Genomic DNA, 26,222 nt, shown 5'->3' with positions numbered 1-26,222 from the left:
TTTGGAAAGAAGAGACCCCAAGGTATTTCGTGATGGGCATAGTGAGTTCATAGAAGTTTTTATTTTTTGTCACAAGTTAGTGGAATATGAGACTTTGAAAAAAAATAAAATAAATCATCATTTTCCGCTAACTTGTGACAAAAAATAAAAAGTTCTATGAACTCACTATGCCCATCAGCGAATACCTTAGGGTGTGTACTTTCCGAAATGGGGTCATTTGTGGGGTGTTTGTACTGTCTGGGCATTGTAGAACCTCAGGAAACATGACAGGTGCTCAGAAAGTCAGAGCTGCTTCAAAAAGCGGAAATTCACATTTTGTACCATAGTTTGTAAACGCTATAACTTTTACCCAAACCATTTTTTTTTTACCCAAACATTTTTTTTTTATCAAAGACATGTAGAACTATAAATTTAGAGCAAAATTTCTATATGGATCTCGTTTTTTTTGCAAAATTTTACAACTGAAAGTGAAAAATGTCATTTTTTTGCAAAAAAATCGTTAAATTTCGATTAATAACAAAAAAAGTAAAAATGTCAGCAGCAATGAAATACCACCAAATGAAAGCTCTATTAGTGAGAAGAAAAGGAGGTAAAATTCATTTGGGTGGTAAGTTGCATGACCGAGCAATAAACGGTGAAAGTAGTGTAGTGCAGAATTGTAAAAAAGGGCCTGGTCTTTAGGGGGGTATAAACCTGTGGTCCTTAAGTGGTTAAGCTAAAACTAAAGTGGCTGATGCAATCCTGACTAGAAAGTTTCTCCATCAGAAGGGAAAGCAGGGCATAATTATCTAAACACCAACAGACAGCTTTTGGGAATGCATACAAAGTGCAATACAAAGAATGATCACATTAAATAGCATCAAATCAAGAGCAATTTGCAAGTGCCCCTCTTCTGGGGTACTGTACAACACACACAATTTGAATTATTGGTGGCAGACTGGCTGGTGTCTTAGTCACATGCTTTTCCACAGATCATAGTCCATACCTCCCAACTTTAGAAGATCGCAAAGAGGGACAATATGTGTGATGCACTTAGCGCCGTATAACTCTTTTCATACTAGGCCATGCCTCTAATTCTGTCCAAAGCATAACTATACACACCCAGTCCCCTTAATGCCCCCATATAGTAATTATTCTGATTATTATTCTGATAGTGATTCAGATCAGTTGTTGCAGTACATTAAAACATCATTTTTCTCAGCAGTGCAGGCACATATGAACATGGGACCAACACAGATGTCTTCAGCTGCCAAGCGAATATTGAACAGGTCAGCCAGTGTCATAGGTACAGATCTGCTGACTGATGCTCTTTAACAGTTCCTACTTTTCCCCGCTGTCCATGCATATCCATCTTGCTTATAGTCCAGTATAGTCTAGTACAGATTAGAGAAAGCTACTGGGTCAAAAATGCCCATATGCTCCCAACGAGAAATCAGTTTGCTTAATCATTTTTTTCTTTTTTTTTTCTTTCATTCGAGCATCTGGACAAGAAATAGCTATAATAAAATTATTAAATATTCAAAGAAAACATATTAAAAGTAAGGTTCTCTGTGAATTGTCACAATTCCACAGCTAGGGTGAGAGAAGCACGGTATAATGACAATACTTTGTAACCTGTCTGTCCCCTACCTAACTAACCAGTCTATCCCATAGGCTGATATTAATTAGTGCAAGTATAAAGCTGTAGCCTGCTCTCCCTGCATTTTTTGGAGGCCATTTGCCACCAGGGGAGGTATAATACAGAGTGGGCTCAGCATGCATGTAGAACCTGCATTATCTGAATTTAATGGAGGCCATTGTGGCACCAAAAGAGGCGAAATATACTGTAGAGTGGGCTCAGCATCCACATGGAACCTGCATTCTTTGAATTTAATGGAGACTAGTATGGCACCAGAGGACGTAGTATTTAGCATAGGTTCCTGTCTTAATGAAATTGCTTTGTCGTTGGCAGACAGGCACAAATAATTTTGTACAAAATGTATTTGCCGAGAATCTCACATTTATGAGCATAGCATTAGCACTAGTATATTTTCTATAGTGAATATGGCTCTATTGCATTTACTTTGTTGTTTTAGTGCTGTTGCATTGTGTTTGTTTTTGCTTTTGCGCCCTCCGTCATGGTAAGGTGCACCTGCGCATTGGGATGTGCTGACTACATTTTTTCTTTGCAGTCTACAATACTTTGGCAACTCACATTAAAACTTTGAGCTTTTTGCTGCATACTTCTCGACCAGGTAGCAAAAATTACAGCACAACCACTACATCTCTTAAGTATTCTATCTCACCCCAGTGCTAGATCCACAGCTACACTCCTCAGTAATGAGATATGATGTCATTCATGCTGATGCCACTGAGGATGTGCTACAGAAAGATAAGGTAATAGGATTTCCGCTTCTCTGTTTATGCAGTGTATGAGAGACATCATACATCAACCAGTCCTTGTCCACTCTGGAGCTGAGCTCATTGACAACTGACCATTAGATATGGAGTCTACAAAGGATGAAAAATAGGGACAAGCACAGAATACAAATTCAAAGGAATAACATGTGTAGCAGCCAGAGGAGAAAGAGACCGCAGGGCAGGGTTCAAATACAGTACAGCAGACAAGGAGGCTGAAGCAGATACTGGCTTTATTAACAAACAAAATATAACGGCCAAAAAATCGGATTAACAGTATTGTGCCGATGCACCAGGGGTGCAATCGACAAATGACAATGTAAATGTATTCCAAGAACTGGTCACAGCTACTCGAAGAATTTGGAACTGGAATATTCTCCCTGTTCCTTTCGGCTTATGTTGCTTAGGGCATACTGACTGACAAATCCTGTTTGCAGACACTTCTGAATGTGAATAATATTCTATTTTTTCCTACACTAGGTAAAGCTGTGAAGATTATCGACCATGTTGCCTCCATGGACTTTATTTTGCTCTGATAACAATAGTGAAAAAAAAGAAACAATAAAAGAAGATTCAAGTAAGAGAACTGTGGGAAATATGGACGATAAAATGAAGATGAAGCAAGAGATCACTCTCTTCAATGGAGTCTCCTTAATAGTTGGAAACATGATTGGATCTGGGATATTTGTAACTCCAAAGGGTGTCCTTATGTACAGTGAATCGTATGGAATGTCTCTGATAGTCTGGACACTCGGAGGGATCTTTTCTATGTTCGGGGCTTTGTGTTACGCAGAACTTGGGACATCTATCGTAAAATCTGGGGCAAGCTATGCTTATATACAAGAGGCATTTGGAGGATTCATTGCCTTCATCAGGCTCTGGTCTTCGTTATTAATTATGGAACCCACCACACAAGCAGTTATTGCTATAACATTTGCCAACTATATTGTACAGCCAATCTTCCCATTCTGTGAACCACCTTATGCAGCAGTCAGACTGATTGCAGCAGCTTGTATATGTAAGTGTAAATGGATGTGACTTTTTAATCTGCTTAAACTGCTTAAAGGGTCACTGAGTTTTCAAAAAACTTTTGGTATATAGAGACATATCAAAAGTTGTGATAGGTGGAAGTCTGAGAGCTGAGACCTCCACCAATCTCTCGAATAAAGAGAAAGAAAAGCTTGCATATGGTTTCTCTCTCTATGCTGTAGAGGATAGAACCAAGATGGGCCCATAGTTGTCTACTAAGCCTGCAGTGAGGAGGCTATATGAACACTTCTCTCTCCTAATTTAGCATATGACGGGGGTCTTAGCACTCAAAACTTTTGATATGTCTCTAACATATCAGTAAGTTATTGGAAAACTCAGCAGTGGGGTGCTTATGGTGTTTGGCACCCGGGGCGGGTCCTTTCTCTGGCACTCCCCCCCCCCCCCCCCTCCCAATACTTTAAAAAAATTGTACCCCCTCACAGTAGTATTGCCCTCATTGTACAACCTTCACAGTAGTTTTGTACAGATGTGTGCCCCCTCACAGTAGTTATGCCCACACTGTGCCCTCTCACAGTAGTTATGCCCACATTGTGCCTCCCTCACAGTTATGCCTTCTCTGTGCCCCTTTCACAGTAATAATCCCCATTGTGTCCACTTCATAGTAATTATCCCCATTGTGCCCCCTTTATAGTAATAATGCCCACTGTGCCCCCTTCACAGTATTAATGCCCATTGTGCCCCCTTCACAGTAATAATGCCCATTGTGCCCCCTTCACAGTAATAATGCCCATTGTGCCCCTTCACAGTAATAATGCCCATTGTGCCCCTTCACAGTAATAATGCCCACTGTGCTAGTAATGCCCTCTGTGTCCCCTCCATAGTAGAAATCCCAATTGTGCCCCCTTCACAGTAATAATGCCTATTGTGCCCCCTTCACAGTAATAATGCCCACTGTGCCCCCTTTATTGTAGTAATACCCTCTCGCTCTTTGCTCCCTCCATAGTAGAATTGCCCATTGTGCCCCCTTCACATTAGTAATGCTCTCTGTGCCCCCTCCATAGTAGTAATGCCCTCTGTGCCCCCAGCTGTGTGAAGAGAGGGCAGCGCTCATATGAGAGCTGTTTTCTCTGTTCTGTTCACCTGCTCGCCGTAGCATTTGCAGTGATGAGCAGGTAAACAGAGCAAAGAAGGCAGCTCTCATACAAAAAAAAAAGCGGACAACCCCTTTAAAGACATACTTGGAAAACATGACATACAGCGCTTCTCTTCTCTTATGTAGATATTCTCTTTCCTCTTCTTCTCCTGTTAGACCAGACCACCATGGTGACTTTTTTTCACCCTCTCCTCGTCTCTGCAGAGTTTAACAAACAGACATTTTACTTTCCTACTTTTCCATCATCCTCCCACCTTCTCAACACCCCATCCTGCCACCCCCAATACTGTGTCCACTGTGCTCCCCAATACTTTCCTGCAGAAACAGTCCCCCTGAAAATACTGGTACCACTTTATATTGTGCGCTAGTAATAAAAAAAAAACACCTTCCTTTCAGATCAGACCCCCATATAAAAACCCTAAATGAGATCCCCCAATCTCAGACCAAACCCCCTTTAGACCTCTATGTTCGACCCCATATAGGACCCCAGTTTTAAACCTCAGATCAGACCCCCATTAGACCTCCATGTAAGACCCCGACCCAATATCAGACCCCCATATAAGACCCCCATTAGACCTCCAGATCCACATATCAGACCTCAGACTAGACCCCCATATCAGACCTCCAGACCCCTTATCTGACCCGATTAGACCTTCAGACTCCATTAGACCTCCATACCCCCCAGTCAGACCTTCAAACCTCCAAACCCCCCATTAGATCACTTCAGACCCCCCAGTCAGACCACCAGACCCCCCCAGTCAGACCTCCTGACCCCCCCATAGACCGCTCCAGACCCCCATTAGACCTCTCAAGACCCCCATTAGACCTCTCCAGACCCCCCATTAAACCTTTATATCAGACCTCAGATCAGACTGTAAAATAATAAAGTCACTTACCTCTCCTGTCGCCACTCTCCCTTTCCTGGCTTTCTTCTCTTCTCAGGGCCTGCACTGCAGTCACCTGACCTCCTGCAGCATCAGGTCAGAGTGCGCTCTGTACGTCCTGACAGGACACAGCAGCGCAGGCCCTGAAAAGTACTGGACAGCGCTCACAGCACTTCTCTCCCCCTTATCCTGCAGACTAGTGAGCGCTTCTGCATTATGGAAGCGCTCACTAGTATTCCCTTTATAAAATGCACTGCATCTTATAAAGGGAAAAGAAATGAGTGCTTCCATCTGTATTGATAGAAGCGCTCATTGCTTCTGTTCTGGCACCTGGGGCAGACCCCCCTTCCCCCCCTTGGCACACCACTGAAACTCAGTGACCCTTTAACTATTCGATGATGTCTATGATAGTATCTCTATATCTTGTTGATGCGATTTCCTCCTCTTTTTTAATCACTTTCCTTCAATCATAGCTAGATTTTGTGATGAGCTGGACCTTCACATACTATGAAAAAAGAAAGGTAATAGCCAGCTCACCTCCGGTGTCCTATGTGGCGGTGCACGGGGCGGACTCAAGCCAGTCCTAAATGTAGATTCACAAAATAGAAAGAAGGCTCGAGCACCAGACGTAGACGTTTCAACAATCCCGATCTTTATTCATCAACATATTCCAAATGGATACAGCAGTCAGTGGCACTGGCTCCCACTTAATCCCAGTAAATCTACGCGTTTTGAACAGTAGTGTTCTTAGTCATGATCATGACTAAGAACACTACTGTTCAAAACGCGTAGATTTACTGGGATTAAGTGGGAGCCAGTGCCACTGACTGCTGTATCCATTTGGAATATGTTGATGAATAAAGATCGGGATTGTTGAAACGTCTACGTCTGGTGCTGGAGCCTTCTTTCTATTTTGTGAATCTTCACATACTATGGGGGAATGTATTAAGACTCAGACACCAGTCTTAATAATAAGCGTCCCTGCTGACTCTTAGGAGGCAATTACTAATCCTTTGAATAATGTTAGTGTATCCTTGGGTGGTCTGTGAACCAGAAAAAGAAATCTATACCGAAGCCAAGAAGAACAATTTTTGGAGAATAATTTTCTGCTTTTGTATGACACTTTTCTGGCATACAAGCTTAAAAGGAATGTGTCAGCAGCTTTGACAATGCTAAACTGCTGGCAGCACTAAGTAGTTGCTGGGGAGAATAGGACTAACATACCTTATGTGAAGCCTTTATGATCAGGAGTAGTGAGAATATGAACTTTTATTCTGCACTGTAGTGAAGGTAGAGCTTCACTATGAAGGGCTCTCTGCACTGAGCTGCTTCAACGCCTCTCCTCTCTGCAATGAGTGGTGCTTGTAGTTGTCTCCTTGTTGGATACTACAGCTGCCACTTGAAGCAGAGGGGAGGGGCTGTGAAGCAGCTCAATGCAGAGAGCTCTTTGAAGTGACTCTCAACTAGAGATGAGCAAAATAAAGTAGACGAAGTGGAATTCTATCCGAATTTCAGGAAAAATTTGATTCAGACCGAATGCAAATTTCCTCACGCTTCATGGTAATGAATCACATTTTTTCCTAAAATTGTTGCTGCGCGTGTGAGGACATGGAGCAAGGAACTCTGGGAAGGCGGGATCACCCATAATGCAATACATGCAGCCAAGCAGCAACCCAGCCCTGTGATGTCACAGCCCTATAAATAGCCTCAGCCATCTTGATTCTGCCAATTTCCAGTGTACTTAGTGCAGGGAGAGACGTCAGCAGGCACTAGGGACAGTGCTAGAAAGAACTTCATTGTGCTAAAAAACGATTTACAAGTGCAGGGAAATATTATTCAAGGTGTAGGGAAAGGATAGGGAGGAATTATTTCACAGCATTTATGTTGAACAGGGTTCAGTAGGGGAGGTGACAGCCTGGATAATAGGAACAATCCTATTACACCTTGCTGCACTGACTTAGTATCCAAATTGCCATTATACTGCTCTGTAATTCCAGCAAACGTTCTTGTTATTGGGGTGCAAGTGCTGTTTGAAACAGGCATTAACAGGGTTTATTACAAGGAAATATTTCTACGTCTTATTTGCCCTTGTGCGGTGCAGTTATATGTTCTAAAGAATTTTTTGGCTTGTATTAGTGGGGGGGGGGAGGGCTTATTAGCCATTGTGTGGTCAAGTGCGAAAATGACAGCCCTTTTTGTCGTGTATTAGTGGCAAAATAAAAATATATTTGCCGTTCAGCGGTGCAGTTATAAGTTCTAAAGCCTTCTGTGTCGTGTAGAAGTGGAAAAAAATAAGGGCCTATTTGCCGTTCAGCAGTGCAGTTATATGTTCTAAAGCCTTCTGTGTCGTGTATAAGTGGAAAAAAATAAGGGCCTATTTGCCGTTCAGCGGTGCAGTTATATGTTCTAAAGCCCTTTTGTCATGTATTAGTGGCAAAATAAAAAGGGCTTATTGTGTGGTGAAATGGGAAAATTACAGACTTTTTTGAGGTGTTTTAATTTCCTTTTAATTTATTTATTTGATCTAACAGTATGTCAGACAGAGAAGTGCCAGGCCCTGCGCAGGGGAGTGGCAGAGGCCTAAATTTTTCTGGAGCAGGCACAGGTCGCAGCAGAGTAAGGGGGCGTGGAAGCAGGAGTCACAGCAAGAGGCCTGAGCTCCTGGTGTCATCTAGCGGTCTTGTCTTGACCAGAAACCCAGCGGTTCTTGAATGGTTGACTCGGTCATCTCGGCTTTGGATCCACTCCTGTTTTTTGGCATTAGCAATACTGATGGATTACTGACCAAATGCTGACGAGTGAAGGCGGATGCTCAACAGACAGGTTCCAGAACCGTTTTTTGGGGGTTATTGTTCTGATGAATCAGAGACTGCAAAATAATCAGTGACATCAACACAAACTTACTGCTGACACACTCTCCGCTCTGTCGGGGGGGGGGGGGGCTCTACTTGTATAAGCGTTTAATAGAACAGGTTCTGTAGACATCTATGTGGAATCAGCTGATGACGGTGTGAAAGGAGTGCGCTTCTTCTTGGCGCTAACATCGACCTGTAAGGCTGAGTTCATACTTGAGTTATTTGGTCAGTTTTGGCCCCATGACTGCCCAAATAAGTGAAGTGTGCAGTGATTCTAAGAGTGACGCCTGTCATCTGCATGTCATACTGACTCACTGTATTATTTCACTACCAGAGCAGACTCCCTATGCGTGTTACTGCAAGGCACAGTGTTCTCCACCACTATAAAGGCTCTCTCCAGGAAATAGATGTTTTCAACGCGATTTGCCGCAAATAAATTCAGATCGAACCAAATTTTTTCTAAAAATTTGTCGAACCGGTTGAATCGAATTTTTTGAAAATCTCTCTACTCTCAATCTTCACTGCAAACACAATTTTTTTTTAATTCTCTGACCTGATAGAAAGGTGCACAATATAATCTGTAGTGAATGTAATCTTCTCATCAGTGACTGTATTTGTGAGCTATCCCCTTCATTCTATTTTTTAGCCATGTCATGTGACAAACTCTCTGATCTCCAACTGACACCGGACAGGAAGTCAGTTACTTCTCTGCTCATTCCTATGAGACTGACATTGAGACTCCCATAGGAATACATACAGAACCTGACTTCCTGTCCACACATAAGATGCTGTGTTATTTGGAAAGTCTGATTGCTGGCCACCTGACACAGCTGAGTATTAGAAGGGAGGAGATAGCTCACAAATACAGCCACTGGTAAGAAGGTTACATATTCACACTACTCTTGATGATAAAAGTTTCACAAAAGGTAGTGCTGTCAGAATTGTATCAGTCAAAAATGCTGACAGACTCCTTTTAATACATACCTCTTTACGTCCCAGTGTATATCTACCTTAGCATAGCACTTTTATCTTTTTGGCTACACTACTCACAAAAAGTTCGGGAAGGGATATATGGCTTGTGAGTGAAATTTCAGGATGAACCTACAATGCAATCTACAGGTTACAGGTGAACTTAGTGTGACCTTCTCTAAACTTTTGAATGCACATGTCCAACTGTTCAATGTTTCAGTACTTTTTGCACAACTTGTTGTTCTCTAACAAAGAGCTTAATGGCAAAATTCACAGCAGGGGTTTAATCCATGAATCGCCCAATACATTTTTCTGGTTCAATAAGAATTTGTATTTAGACAGTGCTCCTCATCATACTGTTCACATTTTGACATCATGAGACCAAGACGACACCTAACAATAGATCAAGAGTACCTCGCCATTGCGAGGCTTCAAGCAGGATATTCTCAGATGGAAGTGGCCACTGAGCTTAGAGTGGCCAGCAGGTTGCAACAGACATACAGAGAAACTGGAAGAGTCAGAAAAAGGCATAGAAGCGGACGTCCTATGGCCACATCCCACACCGATGACCGATTCACTGTGAACAATGCCCTGCGGAACTGGATGATGAATGCCATACAATTCCAGGCACATTTAAGGGAGGTGAGAGGCACCCAAGTGTCACTTCAGACCATTCAAAACCATTTATATCAGCGTGGTCTGGGTGCTAAACGACCTGCAAGGGTACCTGATCACAGGCGTCATCGTCTTGCATGGGCTAGGAAGCTTCTACGCTAGACGTGGGACCACTGCGGCTCACTGATGAAAGTCGATTCACGCTGAGCAGAAATGATGGCTTCCAGACGTCAAGTAGAGGGCTATATATCAGCCACTGTTTGCCTTTGGTGGTGGTGGTGTTACAGTGTGGGCAGGTGTGTCTAGTCAATATAGAACTGCCCTACACTTTGTGAATGGTACAGTGACAAGCCCATACTACTTGAATAACATCATTAATCCAGTCATTGTGCCTTTGCATGAACAAATCAGGCCTAATTTCATCTTCATGGACAACAATGCTCCAGCTCATGGAAGTCGCATCATTAGGGAACGGCTACTGGAGACTAGGGTACCTCAAATGAAGTGGCCTGCACTTTCGCCAGATCTAAATCCCATTGAAAACCTATGGGATTAGCTGAGTCGCTGTGTAGAGGCTCGTACCTTTGTACCCCAGAACCTCAATGACCTGAGGGCCGCCCTTCAAGAAGAGTGGGATGCCATGCCTCAGCAGACAATAAGTCGAAAAGGATGAGATATCGTTGTCAAATGTAATTGATGCTCAAAGCCACATGACAAGTTATTGAGACACTGACATTTTTGTGGGGGTATACCCACCACTGTTTGAGATGAGGAATTCACCATTGCATGCTTCTACTTAAATGCCCTACTTTCATGATATAATATCACTGTAGCGTGAACATTTTACATTTTCCATAAATTTCACCCTAAAGCCAAATTTCCCTAGGTTTTTGTGAGTAGTGTAGGTTCAAAAAATACAGATGAAAAATAAATTTCTGTGAAAGCAAAGGGGTTGTCCAGCTTTTACTAAGTGATGGCCTATCCTCAGGATATGCCATCACAAGCTGATCAGTGGTAGCCCAACACCCCAGCTGTTTGGGTATGGCTCTGTCGCTGGAACTACACAGATCTGTCAACCTTATATTGGTCAGTTCTCTTCACTGCAGCATTGTTCCCATTGACTTCAATGGGCGAAGTACTTTAGTAATGAGCTCCCTTCACTACCAGGTTGACAGACAGAGCTGTGTAGTTCCAGCATGCATGGTGTTGGACCTCCACAATCAGCTAGTGATAGCTTATCCTGAGATAAGGTCATCACTTAGCAAATGCTGGACCAACCCTTTAAACTCTACGTCCCTTTGGCCAGTATTTGGTTAGTATTTTGTATCAGTATTTGTAAGCCCAAACCTGGAGTGGGTCCAGCACTTAGAAGGGGTTACAAATGTTTCCATTATACAGTATTTTCTCTGTGCAGGTCTAAGGCCTGGTTTTGATGCCAAATACTGACCAAACTATTGGTGTGTGAAAGTGGTCTAAGGCCTCATGCACTCTTCAGTGTCCAGGTTCCATTTTAGGCTACTTTCACACTGGCGTTTCTGGGTCCGCTTGTGAGATCCGTTTCAGGGCTCTCACAAGCGGTCCAAAACAGATCAGTTCAGCCCCAATGCATTCTGAATGGATAAGGATCCGTTCCGAATGCATCAGTTTGGCTCCGTTTTTCACTGACACAATATGGTGCAATTGAAAACGGATCCATTGACTTTCAATGTAAGTCAGGACAGATCTGTTTTGACTTAGACTTTTTTTTTAAAGAATAATGCAAACGGATCCGTTCTGAAAGGATACAAGCATTTGCATTATAGGTGCGGATCCGTCTGTGCAGATATAAGACGGATCCGCCCTGAACACAGGTGTGAAAGTAGCCTAACTTTCCTCTATTTAAAAACCATTGAAAGTTTTGGCTTAAATTAAACTACCGAAGTGTGAAGGAGGCCTAAATCTGTACTGACTTTTTCTGTCGTGTGAATAAAGTTTTGTAAATGATCATTCACTAGAATTTTATGGCATTATGCCACTCATTTTCAAAAATTTCACATCTTAAAGCGATTGTCCTATCTCGTAGTTTCCATAGCAAAATTTGATTAAGCACTGGCCAGTGTAGAAACGGCCTGTGTGCAACCTTTCAGTTCATTCTTTTGGGAGTTCTAGAGATATTGGAGCTCTGTACTTGACTATCTTTGGAACTCCCATAGTAATGAAAGGAGCAGCTGCGCACATGCCTGACTGGTCTGCTCCCTTTATTTTGGGAAGGGGGGGCTCCACAGGGTATGGGGTCCCTATACTTGTGATCAGTGATGGCCCCAGTGGTAGGACATCATGGATCTAATAGTGATAGGGGATAACTTCACATAACCAGAATACCCCTTTATGAATACTTATGCCATCTACGTTTAAATTAGTTACATTTGAAATTTATCCTCTGGCGTAGATTTCAGCCTATTTTGCACAGACCTCCTGTGATGCTGCAAAATGATTAATCGACCTGCACCTCTTAATCATTTTGGAGCAAATAATGACAGTGGAATTTATTCTAAAACTTTATTCTAAGACCAGCCTATGAAATGTCGGTCTCCCCCACAGTCTCCTGTATACTTTAATTCATGTTGAAGATCAGTTCTAGATAATTTTGTGTTATTAGTGAGGTAGGGGGTCAAACTTTCAACCTTAAGTTATTATCAAGACTGTCGTTAGTTCCCATTAGAAAGTAATGCACAATATCTGCTCACTAGAGTAAATACAAAGTGACTTGTGTCATTGATTTCATGTTTTTCCATTTGGTTTTCCATTCAGGCACTTTGACCTTCATTAATTGCGTCCATGTAAAATGGGGAACAAGAATTCAAGATATCTTCACCTATGCCAAGATTTTGGCTCTCCTTATGATCATCTCAGTAGGTCTTGTGAAGATTGGTCAAGGTACAGGTATTCGTTCTCATTTCTTCAGTAATTATTTTGTTCTGTGCCGTGTTGAATTTAAGATTGCACTTGCAAACTGTCCTGAATCTGAGCAAGCAAAACGTGCGTCGAGGCGTTTTCTAGCCATTCTTTTGGTTTTCTTCCCCTGATCATGTCTACAGGTTGGTTTTGCGGGTGTGAGTTTTTGATGTGATTCATTGCTCTTTAGCCTAATTATTATTTGAGGATTATGGTGGACGTCCCCCTTTCTGATTATTATATAATTTAATATAGGCTTGATATGTGATTATATGGTGCTATTTGTAACACCACCCAGTTTCCCTGAGGTTAGTCCTGGACATATTATACAATCTTTTTGGGGGGAGTAAGGCCAGTGGCCAGTGACTTAGTACATCATTATGGTTATGGTTACCTACTTCTGTTTCTATAATCTCTTGGATGTTTTCTATTATGTATTTTTTACTTTCTTGTTTAATAAACTGATATTTTTCCAATTTATGTTGTTGGGCTTGATGTTTTTGTTCCCCTTGGGAGCATATATATACATATATATATATATATATATATATATATACAGTTCAGACCAAAAGTTTGGACACACCTTCTCATTCAAAGAGTTTTCTTTATTTTCATGACTATGAAGGCATCAAAACTATGAATTAACACATGTGGAATTATATACATAACAAACAAGTGTGAAACAACTGAAAATATGTCATATTCTAGGTTCTTCAAAGTAGCCACCTTTTGCTTTGATTACTGCTTTGCACACTCTTGGCATTCTCTTGATGAGCTTTAAGAGGTAGTTCCCTGAAATGGTTTTCACTTCACAGGTGTGCCCTGTCAGGTTTAATAAGTGGGATTTCTTGCCTTATAAATGGGGTTGGGACCATCAGTTGCGTTGAGGAGAAGTCAGGTGGATACACAGCTGATAGTCCTACTGAATAGACTGTTAGAATTTGTATTATGGCAAGAAAAAAGCAGCTAAGTAAAGAAAAACGAGTGGCCATCATTACTTTAAGAAATGAAGGTCAGTCAGTCAGCCGAAAAATTGGGAAAACTTTGAAAGTAAGGGCTATTTGACCATAAAGGAGAGTGATGGGGTGCTGCGCCAGATGACCTGGCCTCCACAGTCACCGGACCTGAACCCAATCGAGATGGTTTGGGGTGAGCTGGACCGCAGAGTGAAGGCAAAAGGTCCAACAAGTGCTAAGCATCTCTGGGAACTCCTTCAAGACTGTTGAAAGACCATTTCAGGGGACTACCTCTTGAAGCTCATCAAGAGAATGCCAAGAGTGTGCAAAGCAGTAATCAAAGCAAAAGGTGGCTACTTTGAAGAACCTAGAATATGACACATTTTTAGTTGTTTCACACTTGTTTGTTATGTATATAATTCCACATGTGTTAATTCATAGTTTTGATGCCTTCATTGTCATGAAAATAAAGAAAACTCTTTGAATGAGAAGGTGTGTCCAAACTTTTGGTCTGTACTGTATATATATATATATATATATATATATATATATATGTTACTATGTTCATATGTGCCCACATTGCTGAGAAAAATGATGTTTTAATATATGAATATGAGCCTCTAGGATCAACGGGGGCGTTGCTGTTACATTTAGAGGCTCTGCTCTGTCTGCAACTGCTGCTTCCTCTGCATTTTGATTTACAACATTTCATTTTGTCTTGTCAATCACAGTGCAAAGGGTGCAGCTGTTGTAGAGATAGACGATCCTCTAGGTGTAATGGCAACGCCCGCATTGATCCTAGAGGCTCATTTGATAAAAGATAAAACATCATATTTCTCAGCAGTGCAGACACATATGAACATGAGACCAACACAGATGCCTTCAGCTGCCAAGTGCACATGTAACAGGTCAGCCAGTTTCATAGGTACAAAACTGCTGACAGAGGCCATTTAAGGAGCAATAGGGGGATTAGATCATGGCACAAGGGAGAAAGAAAACAATTAATGATACTTTGATAGGTAATGATCCCTTCTAAAATTGAGCCAAAATTTTAGCACAAGGTAAACTGATAGAAAAGGTGGTGTAACATTAGCCCAACATGTCCAAAGATGCAACAAATGTATCATCCAGCCTAAGTCGCTTTCATAATTTTGTAATATTTGAATATTTGAAGTCACTTTGACGTCTCTGCTTTTGCACGCCATTTTTTTTTACAACAGATTTACCAATTTTTGCACACTAATTGTTACATTTTTTGCAAAAATTATCTATAGTCTAATTTTATTTATTCTAAAGGTGCAGTCACTTTCTACGCCACTAGGGATTGGAGTAGACTTGCGACTTTTTGAGCGACATTTTAAAAAGTCACAATTGATAAATCTTGCTAAAAATGCAATTCTCCATGGTCTAAACTCAATACATACAGATGTAGCCAGCATTAAAGTCAAACCTTATGCGTTATCCCACTAGCTTATCTCACTAACTTAGTTTAATTATGTACAAAGCTTCTAAAGCTTTAGGCAAGGGCTACATGGCGACAAGGGTCACGTGACACCTATCGCAGCCATAATCGCTGAGTAGCGGGCAGCCCATAGAAATTAATGGGATTGCCTCAGCAGACTGAATAAATCCTGCCGTGTTGGATTTCATGCGACTGCTGCAGAGATCCAATTCATTTCTATGGGATCACCTCTACTCAGTGATCCTGGCCGCGATAGGTGTCGCGTGACCAGTGTCGCCATGTAGCCCTTGCCTAAAAGTGCTGTTCAGTTACACTTCTGGGATGGCACACTATCCCATTGATTTTGGTGCTGGCTACATCTGTAGGTCTGTATTGATCAGTTTCACCTGATATCTATTTAGGCAATGTCAACTCCACTGATCAGGCATGCAGTGTCGGACTGGGGTACCTAGGGCCCACCCGTAAAATTTATTTTGGGGGCCCACCATACGGATACATACAAATATTCCCTGCTCACACAGCAGCAGTAAGACGCTACAAGATGATTCATTATGGGGGTCCCTGCAGCAACTTTGAGAAGGCAGGTCTCTGGGAAAGGAGGACACTGGTAGCTTTCCTCTATACCTAGAAGTCATCTCAGCTACATGAACATGTCTATAATAATAAACTGGGCAGTTACTTAAATATTCTACCCAGTTTTTAATATGAACTTAGGCTGGATAAGGTGCTGTACACTACCTATCTATATGTAATGCATTCAGTCTACTGTGTTATGGGACAGAGAGTGAAAGACAAGGGCCCCACTTTGCTCTGGGGCCCACCGGGGATTCACCTGTACCCCCGTGGGCCAGTCCAAGCCTGCAGGCATGTATGAAGAATCCAGATGAGGCTTATTTCAGTCTAAATCCTTAAATTATGCACAAAACAGTGGGTGAAAAGATGAGTTTTTGCTGAGGTTTGTCAGAACATGTGGACTGTAGAAGCATATCTATAAAATGGTGGCCACCATAAGGAAAAGGGAGGAACTGGTTACATTAGAGCTTGGCTACAAGGAGATTGCAGGGACAAACTTCAAACAGCAGACATACTGCAGGAGCGGCAATAAGATAATGTATAAACTTGAGACATGGGGCATCACGCTGCCCATAAAATATCTGTCCGTCCCTATGGAAATACAAAATACTGGGCATGGCGCAAACCAAAAAAAAGTTGAAAACAATTCATGAATTTATTGCAAAAGTTACTCCACCAACAAAACAGACAAAAACACTGCACTTTTTCCTATTTCATATACTGCCTTTATATTAGAATTTGTAAATTTGCTTTAATTGGATATATTTTCACTAGAAAAAAAAAGTTTAGAAGAAAGCTTTACTGAAAGACAGTTTAGAAGAAAGCTTTTTAGTATAGGTAAGTTGCTTTACTTTAACAACAACCAATAAATAGCCATACAACAAAGACAGACAAAACTGGACCTTAACCCCTTAAGGAACCTGACATTTTTCACCTTAAAGGGGTTGTCCAGGTTCAGAGCTGAACCCGGACATACCTCCATTTTCACCCAGGCAGCCCCCCTGACTTGAGCATCGGAGCAGTTCATGCTCCGATGTTCTCTTTTGCCCCGTGCTAAATAGCATTTCCGGAGTTCCGGCTGCCAGGAAGCGCGGTGATGTCACCGGCACTGATGGGCGGGCTTTAGCGCTGCCCTAGCCTGTAAAACAGCTAGGGCAGTGCTAAAGCATGGACAATAGTAGACAAGACAGACGGCACTCACCCCTTTGCACTAATACAATCTTCTCTTTATTGGCAGTGGGTAGCGGACAACATATACAGCAGTGTAACCAGCTGAATGGGCGACGGCCGTTTCACACCTAAGTGCTTCCTCTGGCCCTTAATCAAGTGCTCGATCCACCTGGTCTTTTAAGATGCTCAGCCTGTGACGCGGTATTACCTGCGCCCAACAGGTACTGAACCATTCCGGCGCCTGCCCCTGTGCGTCAGAATAAACCGCGTCACATCTGAAAGACAAACAACAACACAACTATTAAAAACAGTACCAAAATAATGTAATTCCACATACAACTTCACATGAGAAATCGGGTCCCTACAAGAATATTCCCATGTCTATTTTATCGTTTAACCCCAGGGGTCCCATTGCGTCTGAACGTAGGATCCATCTACTCTCTCGTCTGAGGAGTTCCTTGTGTCTATCGCCCCCCTGTGGTAGACTCTGTAATACTTCTACGCCGGCAAAACTGAGAGTAGAGCTGTTCCCTGCATGCTCCTCCCTCACATAATCTATTAATCGCATACAGCCTTTCCCTGTGGACAGGGAGTTTAAATGTTCCATGATTCTTTCATGGAGACCCCCGATAGTTTTGCCTATATAAAACCTTCCACATGTGCATTTAATAAGGTACACTACATATCTGATTTTGCAGGTGATGAGGGAGTTCACTATGTGTTGGATCCCTCCGAACCTCAAGATGCTCCATTGGGGGTTAAACCTGCAGCACGAACAATGTCCGCACCTGCGGTTTCCTGTTGGTCCCCAACTCTCCAGCCATGTGGTAGGTTTCTTCTCTAGGAACCTGCTGCGGACTAACTTGTCCCTCAAGGTGTGACATCTCCTGAAGGCTATGATAGGTGTTGTGTTGGTAATCTCTTTTAATGACTCGTCTCTTTCGAGTATGGACCAGTTGTCTTTTATGACTCTCTTGATAAGAGGAGCCATGGGTCCATACTTGAAAGAGAAGACAAAGGGATGAGAACGTTAGGCCCTATATTCTCTATATCTGCATTCTCAATAGGTACAGGGCCAATTTGGGGTTTAATATGGTCGGCCTTCTTCATGGCCTGGTTCAAAAGTCTAAGGGGGTACCCCCTGGCCAGTAATCTATTCTTCAGCTCCAAAGCCTGTCGGTTGTAATCAACCTCGAACCTATTAATCCGTTTTAAATGGACAAACTGGCCATAGGGTACCGCCCTTTTGACACTTGGTGCATGGTAGCTGGAGTAATGCAGCAGCGAGTTGGTGGCCGTTGGCTTACGATAGCCCTCGGTCACCAGCTCGCCTTCTCTCACTGAGATCTCTACGTCCAGAAACTCCAGACGGTCACCGCCAAACGTATGCGTGAACAACATATTCATGTCGTTCACCTGGTTAAGATACTGAACAAAATTAGTGAAATCCAGCTCCGTCCCAGTCCACACGATGAGCACATTGTCAATGTATCTCAGATAAGTGTGGATACATGGAAGAAAGGGATTTGAGAGTGTGTACACATACCTGTCCTCAAATCTTGCTAAGTATAGATTTGCAAAGGTACATGATACGGGTGTACCCATGGCGGTCCCAAACTTTTGCCTGTACTACGCATCCCCGAACCTGAAGGCATTATGCTTGAGAATGAATTCCAGTGCATCATGGATGAAACTGGAAAACTTCTCACTTTTGCCCATCTCAGACAAAATATACGTGACTACTTTAATGCCTGCATCCTGGGGGATGCGCGTGTACAGGCTCTCAACGTCTAAGGACACTAGTCGGAAGCCCTCCTGCCAAGGTATAGACCTTAATGCCTGGAGGAGGTCCGACGTGTCCCTGACGTATGCGGGTATGTTACTCACCATGGGCCTGAGTAGCCAGTCCACGTATTTGGACAAGGGTTCAGTCACTGACCCAACCCCAGACACAATGGGTCTGCCAGAGGGACGGGTCAGTGACTTATGGATCTTAGGTACAAAGTACCATGATGGTTTAGAGGGGAAGGGAGGCAGTAATTTTTCTGCCATCTTTTGCGACAGAGTATTATTCTCGCAATGCTTATGGAGTAATCTCCTCAATAGACTCTGCACCTGATGTGTAGGGTCTATTTGTATAATCTCATAGACCTCCTTATTGTGCAACTGTCGGTGAGCCTCTGTGACATAATACTCTTTTGTCATCAGGACCACATTGCCCCCCTTGTCCGCTGGTTTTATTATATCATCACGTGTTTGTAGCCATTTTAAGGCTTTTTCTTCTCCAACATCCAAATTTTTGGCTGCCCTGGGGTATACTAAAGCTTTCACCCCTTCTAAGACCTTTTGTTGGAATACGTCGATAGAACCACCAGCGGACAAGGGGGGGTTAAATGTGGACCTGACACCTCCCCGAAAATCAACCCTATCACCCTCCGGTTGTGGGGTCGGAGTGTTGAATGATGAACCCGTCATCCATTCCAAACATTCCACCTCTATAGGGTTAAAATTGGCCATGGTGCTAAAACCCAGGGGTCCTATCACTACTGGTGTCTCCCCCTCCCTTGCTTCCCTTTTTGTGGGTGGAATCCTGCTGAACAATTTTTTCAAAGTGAGCTTCCTAACCGCCTTGTACAGGTCTATCTCAAACCCGACCGGGTCAAACTGCTTCACCAAACTGTAATTGAGCCCCCGATTGAGGACTCGCACACAGTCCAGTGGAAGCAAGGAGCCGGTCAGGTTAATAACCAGGTTCTGTACCACGCTAGGGGGTGATGGGTCTCCTAATTCCTCCAGGACACCTGCTTTCTTTTGTGGCCTTGCTTTTTGTATGTTTTTCCCTTTGCCCCTCCCCCTTCTTGTGTGTGACCCAAAGGGGACTGAGCACCTTGGGTGCTACTCTGCATGATGGGGGCCTGTGTCATGGTGTCATCAGAGTGACTGGAGTCCGAGTCCGTGGTCCAGTAGTCGCTCCTCCTTCGCGGCTGCCTGCGTTTCTTCATGCGGTTACTAGAGTTCCAATTAAACACTTTATCCCCGTCAAAGTCCTGTTTGTCTCGTAGGAATTTATCCCTTTTCTTTTCCTTGATGTCCCTTTGCGTATTAATCAATCTGGTCTCCAGGCGTCTTTCAAAGTCGCTGAATTGCTTATCAGTGAGGCGGGTTGCCAGCTCCACTTTAGCTTTGTCTAATTCCATCTTAATAGATTGGTATTCTTTTTAATTTCTTTTTAATACCGTCTCTTGTATTTTTTCTGAAAACTCCAGATGCATATTCTGCCACTCTAGAGCAAAATCCACGTCTTCCTGAAATTGCGACATCTCTTTGTATATTCTTAGACCTCTTGGGACCCGTCTGCTCTCCTGATACGATCTTAAAGAGCTGATGGTCCAATAGAGGCGAACCTCTTTGCAAGTTGCGACACTTTCATTTCTAGTGTCCTGGTACTCATGGTGGTTATCAGATCTTTCTGGTTACACTCTGTGAAATAAGTGTCTGCCCGCAGACAAACCGACACGTTCCTCCTCTGTGATGACTTCCATGCTGCAAAGCAGGGTAAACAAACTGCGTGCTCTACTCCTTATAACATACACTTGGTTAGCATAGTCCAGAATCTGATATACTTAAGGAGAAAGAGACGGAGTGGCACTGCAGCTGAGTAAAACAGCCCGTAGCGTGGTACAGAACCTGGTTATCAACCTGACCGGCTCCGTGCTTCCACCGGACTGTGTGCGAGTCCTCAATCGGGGGCTCAATTACAGTTTGGTGGAGCAGTTTGACCCGGTCGGGTTTGAGATAGCATAGACCTGTACAAGGCGGTTAGGAAGCTCACTTTGAAAAAATTGTTCAGCAGGATTCCACCCATAAAAAAGGAAGCAAGGGAGGGGGAGACACCAGTAGTGATAGGACCCCTGGGTTTTAGCACCATGGCCAATTTTAACCCTATAGAGGTGGAATGTTTGGAATGGATGACGGGTTCATCATTCAAAACTCCGACCCCACAACCGGAGGGTGATAGGGTTGATTTTCGGGGAGGTGTCAGGTCCACATTTAACCCCCCCCCCCCTTGTCCGCTGGTGGTTCTATCGACGTATTCCAACAAAAGGTCTTAGAAGGGGTGAAAGCTTTAGTATACCCCAGGGCAGCCAAAAATGTGGATGTTGGAGAAGAAAAGGCATTAAAATGGCTACAAACACGTGATGATATTATAATAAAACCAGCGGACAAGGGGGGCAATGTGGTCCTGATGACAAAAGACTATTATGTCACAGAGGCTCACCGACAGTTGCACAATATGAGATTATATAAATAGACCCTACACATCAGGTGCAGGGTCTATTGAGGAGATTACTCCAAAAGCATTGCGAGAATAATACTCTGCCTCCCTTCCCCTCTAAACCATCATGGTACTTTGTACCTAAGATCCATAAGTCACTGACCCATCCCCCTGGCAGACCCATTGTGTCTGGGGTTGGGTCAGTGACTGAACCCTTGTCCAAATACATGGACTGGCTACTCAGGCCCATGGTGAGTAACATACCCTCATACGTCAGGGACACATCGGACCTCCTCCAGGCATTAAGGTCTATACCTTGGCAGAAGGGCTTCCGACTAGTGTCCTTAGATGTTGAGAGCCTGTACACGCGCATCCCCCAGGACGCAGGCATTAAAGTAGTCACAGACATTTTGTCCGAGATGGGCAAAAGTGAGAAGTTTTCCAGTTTCATCCATGATGCACTGGAATTCATTCTCAAGCATAATGCCTTCAGGTTCGGGGATGCGTGGTACAGGCAAAAGTTTGGGACCGCCATGGGTACGCCCGTATCATGTACCTTTGTAAATCTATACTTAGCAAGATTTGAGGACAGGTATGTGTACACACTCTCAAATCCCTTTCTTCCATGTATCCACACTTATCTGAGATACATCGACGATGTGCTCATCGTGTGGACTGGGACGGAGCTGGATTTCACTAATTTTGTTCAGTATCTCAACCAGGTGAACGACATGAATATGTTGTTCACGCATAAGTTTGGCGGTGACCATCTGGAGTTTCTGGACGTAGAGATCTCAGTGAGAGAAGGCGAGCTGGTGACCGAGGGCTATCGTAAGCCAACGGTCACCAACTCGCTGCTGCATTACTCCAGCTATCATGCACCGAGTGTCAAAAGGGCGGTACCCTATGGCCAGTTTGTAAGTTTAAAACGGATTAATAGGTTCAACTCACGCATTGCACCCGCGCGTAAAACTCGCCCGTGTGAAAGGGGCCTTAAAAGAAAATGTTGATGAAATTTCAAAATTTCAGTTCATTGGCAGACTTTCCATTTGAATTTTTTTTTTTCGCTAACAAAGCAAGGGTTAACAGCCAAACAAAACTCAATATTTATTACCCTGATTCTGTAGTTTATAGAAACACCCCATATGTGGTCATAAAATACTGTACAGGCACACGGCAGGGCGCAGAAGGAAAGGAACGCCTTATGGTTTTTGAAAGGCAGATTTCACTGGGATAATTTTAATTTGCCATGACACATTTGAAGACCCCCTGATGCAGCCCTAGAGTAGAAACTCCAAAAAAGTGACCCCATTTTGGAAAATACACCCCTCAAGGTATTCAAAACTTAAATACAAACTTTGTTAACCCTTTAGGTGTTTCACAAAAATTAAAGGAAAATGTAGACAAAATTTCAGAATTGCACTTTTTGGCAAATTTTCCACTTTAATCCATTTTTTCCAGTAACAGAGCAAGGGTTAACAGCCAAACAAAACTCAATATTTATTGCCCTGATTCTGTAGTTTACAGAAACACCCCCATATGTGGTCGTAAACTGCTGTATGGGCACATGGCAGGGCGCAGAAGGAAAGGAATGGCATATTGGTTTTGGAGGGCAGATTTCACTGGGATAATTTTAAGTTGCCATGTCACATTTGAAGACCCCCTGATGCACCCCTAGAGTAGAAACTCCTAAAAAATTACCCCATTTTGGAAACTATGGGATAAGGTGGCAGTTGTGTTGGTATTATTTTAGGGTACATATGATTTTTGGTTGCTCTATATTACACTTTTTGTGAGGCAAGGTAACAAAGAATAGCTGTTTTGGCATCGTTTTTATTTTTTGTTATTTACAGTGTTCATCCCACAAGTTAGATCATGTGGTATTTTTAAAGAGCAGGTTACGTACGCGACAATACCAAATATGACAACTTTTTTTTGTTGTTTGTTTCAGTTTCACATAATAAAGCATTTTTGAAAAAAAAATTTTTTACTGTCTTCATATTCTGAAAGCCATATATTTTTTTTTTTTGGGCGACTGTCTTATGTAGGGGCTCATTTTTTTGCAGTATGAGATGACGGATTGATTTGTACTATTTTTAGGTGCATATGACTTTTTGATCGCTTGGTATTAAACTTTTTGTTATGTAAGGGGACAAAAATTTTTTTTTTTTTTACAACGTTTTTTTTTTTTATATGGTGTTCACCTGAGGGGTTCGTTTATGTGTAATTTTTATACAGAAGGTTCTTACGGACACGGCGATACCTAAATATGTATACTTTTAAATTTATTTAAGATTTGCACAATAACAGCATTTTTGAAAAAAAAAATAATCATGTTTTAGTGTCTCCATATTCTGAGAGCCATAGTTTTTTTTTTTTTTGTGATTGTCTTAGTTAGGGTCTCATTTTTTGTGGGATGAGATGACTGTTTGATTGGTATGATTTTGGGGTACGTATGGCTTTTTGATCGCTTGGTATTACACTTTTCGTGATGTAAGGTGACAAAAAATGTCTTTTTTGACACCGTTTTTATTTTTTTACCGTGTTCACCTGAGCGGTTAGGTCATGTGATATTTTTATTGAGCAGGTCATTATGGACATGGCGATACCTAATATTTATACATTTTTTTTATTTATTTATGTTTTACACAATAATATCATTTTTGAAACAAAAAAAATTATGTTTTAGTGTCTCCATAGTCTGAGAGCCATAGTTTTTTTTATTTTTTGGGCGATTGTCTTAGGTAGGGTATCATTTTTGCAGGTTTTTTTGACACAGTTTTATCTTTTTTGCGGTGTTCACCTGAGGGGTTAGGTCATGTGGTATTTTTTATAGAGCAGGTTGTTACAGACGCAGCGATACTAAATATGTCTACTTTTTAATTTTTTTTACATTTAACACAATAAAAGCATTTTTGAAACAAAAAAATATCATGTTTTAGTGTCTGAGAGCCATAGTCTGAGAGCCATAGTTTTTTATTTTTTGGGCAATTGTTTTAGGTAGGAGCTCATTTTTTGAGGGATGAGGTTACGATTAGATTGGTACTATTTTGGGGGGCATTCGGTCTTTTTGATCACTTGGTGTTGCACTTTTAGTGATGCAAGGTGACAAAAAAATGTTTTTTTTAGCATAGTTTTTTTATTTATTTTTTTGGACGGTGTTCATCTGAGGGGTTAGGTCATATGATATTTTTATAGGGCTGGTCGATACGGATGTGGCAATACCTAATGTGCCTACTTTTCTTTTTTTTCCCTATTTTTTCCTATTTTTTTTTTTACTTTATTTTGGGAAAAAGACGCTATTTTTTTTACTTGAAACTTAATTTTTTTGTAAAACTTTTTTTTCACTTAATTTTTTGTCCCACTCTGGGACTTCAACTTTTGGGGTCTGATCCCCTTTACAATGCATTACAGTACTTCTGTATTGTGATGCATTGGCTGTAAGTGTATTACACAGTGTAATTTACTTCAGCCTGCTTGCCTGTAAGATCCAGGGGACTGGATCTCATCGGGCTGCCTTCCCTGCCATCGGGTCCCCGTCACAGCAGCGCGGGGACACGATGGCCACCCCGCACCCGGCATGATCCTCCACGTGCCGCGGTCACCGTTAGCCGAGGCAGTGCGAGGGTTAATGCACCGGCATCAGTGACTGCCGGACCCCTGACGCTGATCAGGTGGGTGCAGCACCTGCATCCGCCCGATCAGCCCGCCATACATATACGGCGCGGGTCCTTAAGAGATTAAGAAACTAACAATAACCAGAGAAAGCCCTCAAAGTAATTCTTCAACTTAAAGGGGTTGTCCGGTTTCATGATAATGATGACCTATGCTCAGGATATATTGTCAATATCAGATGATGATCAGGTGATGATCCAACTCTCAGCACCACCGTTGATCGGCTGTTTGAAGATGCTAAGGAGCTTGTGCAACCGATGTGTCCTCTTCAGTGTTTACTTGCATGCCATCTACATTGTAGCAGCAGTACATGGTAATTATAGCTTCCTCTCTCATTCAAGTGAATGTGATGAAAAGCTGTAATTTTCCTAAGGATAGGTCATCAATATCATGAAACCGGAAACCCCTTTAAATATGCCTGCACCAACTACCACTCGAATAGATAATACTGACTTGAAGTTCTGAATCCACCCTGCAGAACACCATGAATTACAGTATGTTGCCTCAAGATCATAGAAGGAGGCTCGCTCACAGTCGCTGCTTTTTTCCTAGGTGAAACCGATAATCTACAGGCATCATTTCAAGGCTCAACCACAAATGTGGGATTCCTGGCTCTTGCCTTTTATTCTGCTCTTTATTCTTATTCTGGATGGGACACGCTGAACTTTGTCACAGAAGAAATGAAGGATCCAAAGAGGTAGGTTGTTCTACAGAATTAAAATAACTGCAACTGTCACATTTATTTTATTCTTTGTTTTATTTTATGGAAATGTTTACATTTTACACCATGTAACATATTGAGCAGTGACATAAACAGAATGTCGTCACTCACATGACGTCCTGTCCCCATTGGGGCTTACTTTATCTCAGGCATGATGTATACATATAAGATAAAGGAACAAAATAAGATGATGAAGTATGCGGGTATGTAAAGTTGCAAGATTCCGAATGATGGCGGGGACACATTTAGGAGCAGTGCAACAACAAAATATTTACTGAATAACACTAGCCCAGTGGTACGGCCTTACATGGGTGAGAGCAATCTTTTCAAGAGGTTTAATTCTAGAGTGTGTAGGGACTTGCCCCCCATGAAGCCTTCTGATAAATACTGTGGCAGGCGCAGCACTATAAAGTGCCTTTTGCGCTGTGGCATTAGAAGAATTTTGATATCTCTGACTTTTTAGTCTAACCAGACTGTCCAGTACTCTGTAATTCCTCTAGCGCCGTTCTTTGGAAACAGTAGGTTTAAAGAGCACACCAAATGCTTGAAATAACTTTATTAACCCCTTCCCAACTGCAATCCGTTTATATAC

General features: G+C 42.4%; 1 protein-coding gene across 1 annotated transcript in view; it reads left to right on the top strand.

Annotated features, from left to right (window-relative positions):
• The window catches only part of LOC121001278 (Y+L amino acid transporter 2-like), a 134,810-nt gene that overhangs the window by 57,138 nt on the left and 51,450 nt on the right, over positions 1-26,222 (top strand). The window contains exons 2-4 of the mRNA XM_040432271.1: positions 2,878-3,415; positions 12,654-12,779; positions 25,462-25,606. Coding sequence (XP_040288205.1) covers positions 2,902-3,415; positions 12,654-12,779; positions 25,462-25,606 — 785 coding nt within the window. The 5' untranslated portion in view covers positions 2,878-2,901. The remainder of the gene's footprint in view (positions 1-2,877; positions 3,416-12,653; positions 12,780-25,461; positions 25,607-26,222) is intronic.

Source organism: Bufo bufo, chromosome 5 (genome assembly GCF_905171765.1).
Source record: "Bufo bufo chromosome 5, aBufBuf1.1, whole genome shotgun sequence".
Taxonomy (NCBI): Eukaryota; Metazoa; Chordata; class Amphibia; order Anura; family Bufonidae; genus Bufo; species Bufo bufo.
This window is presented reverse-complemented; position numbering and strand designations above follow the sequence as displayed.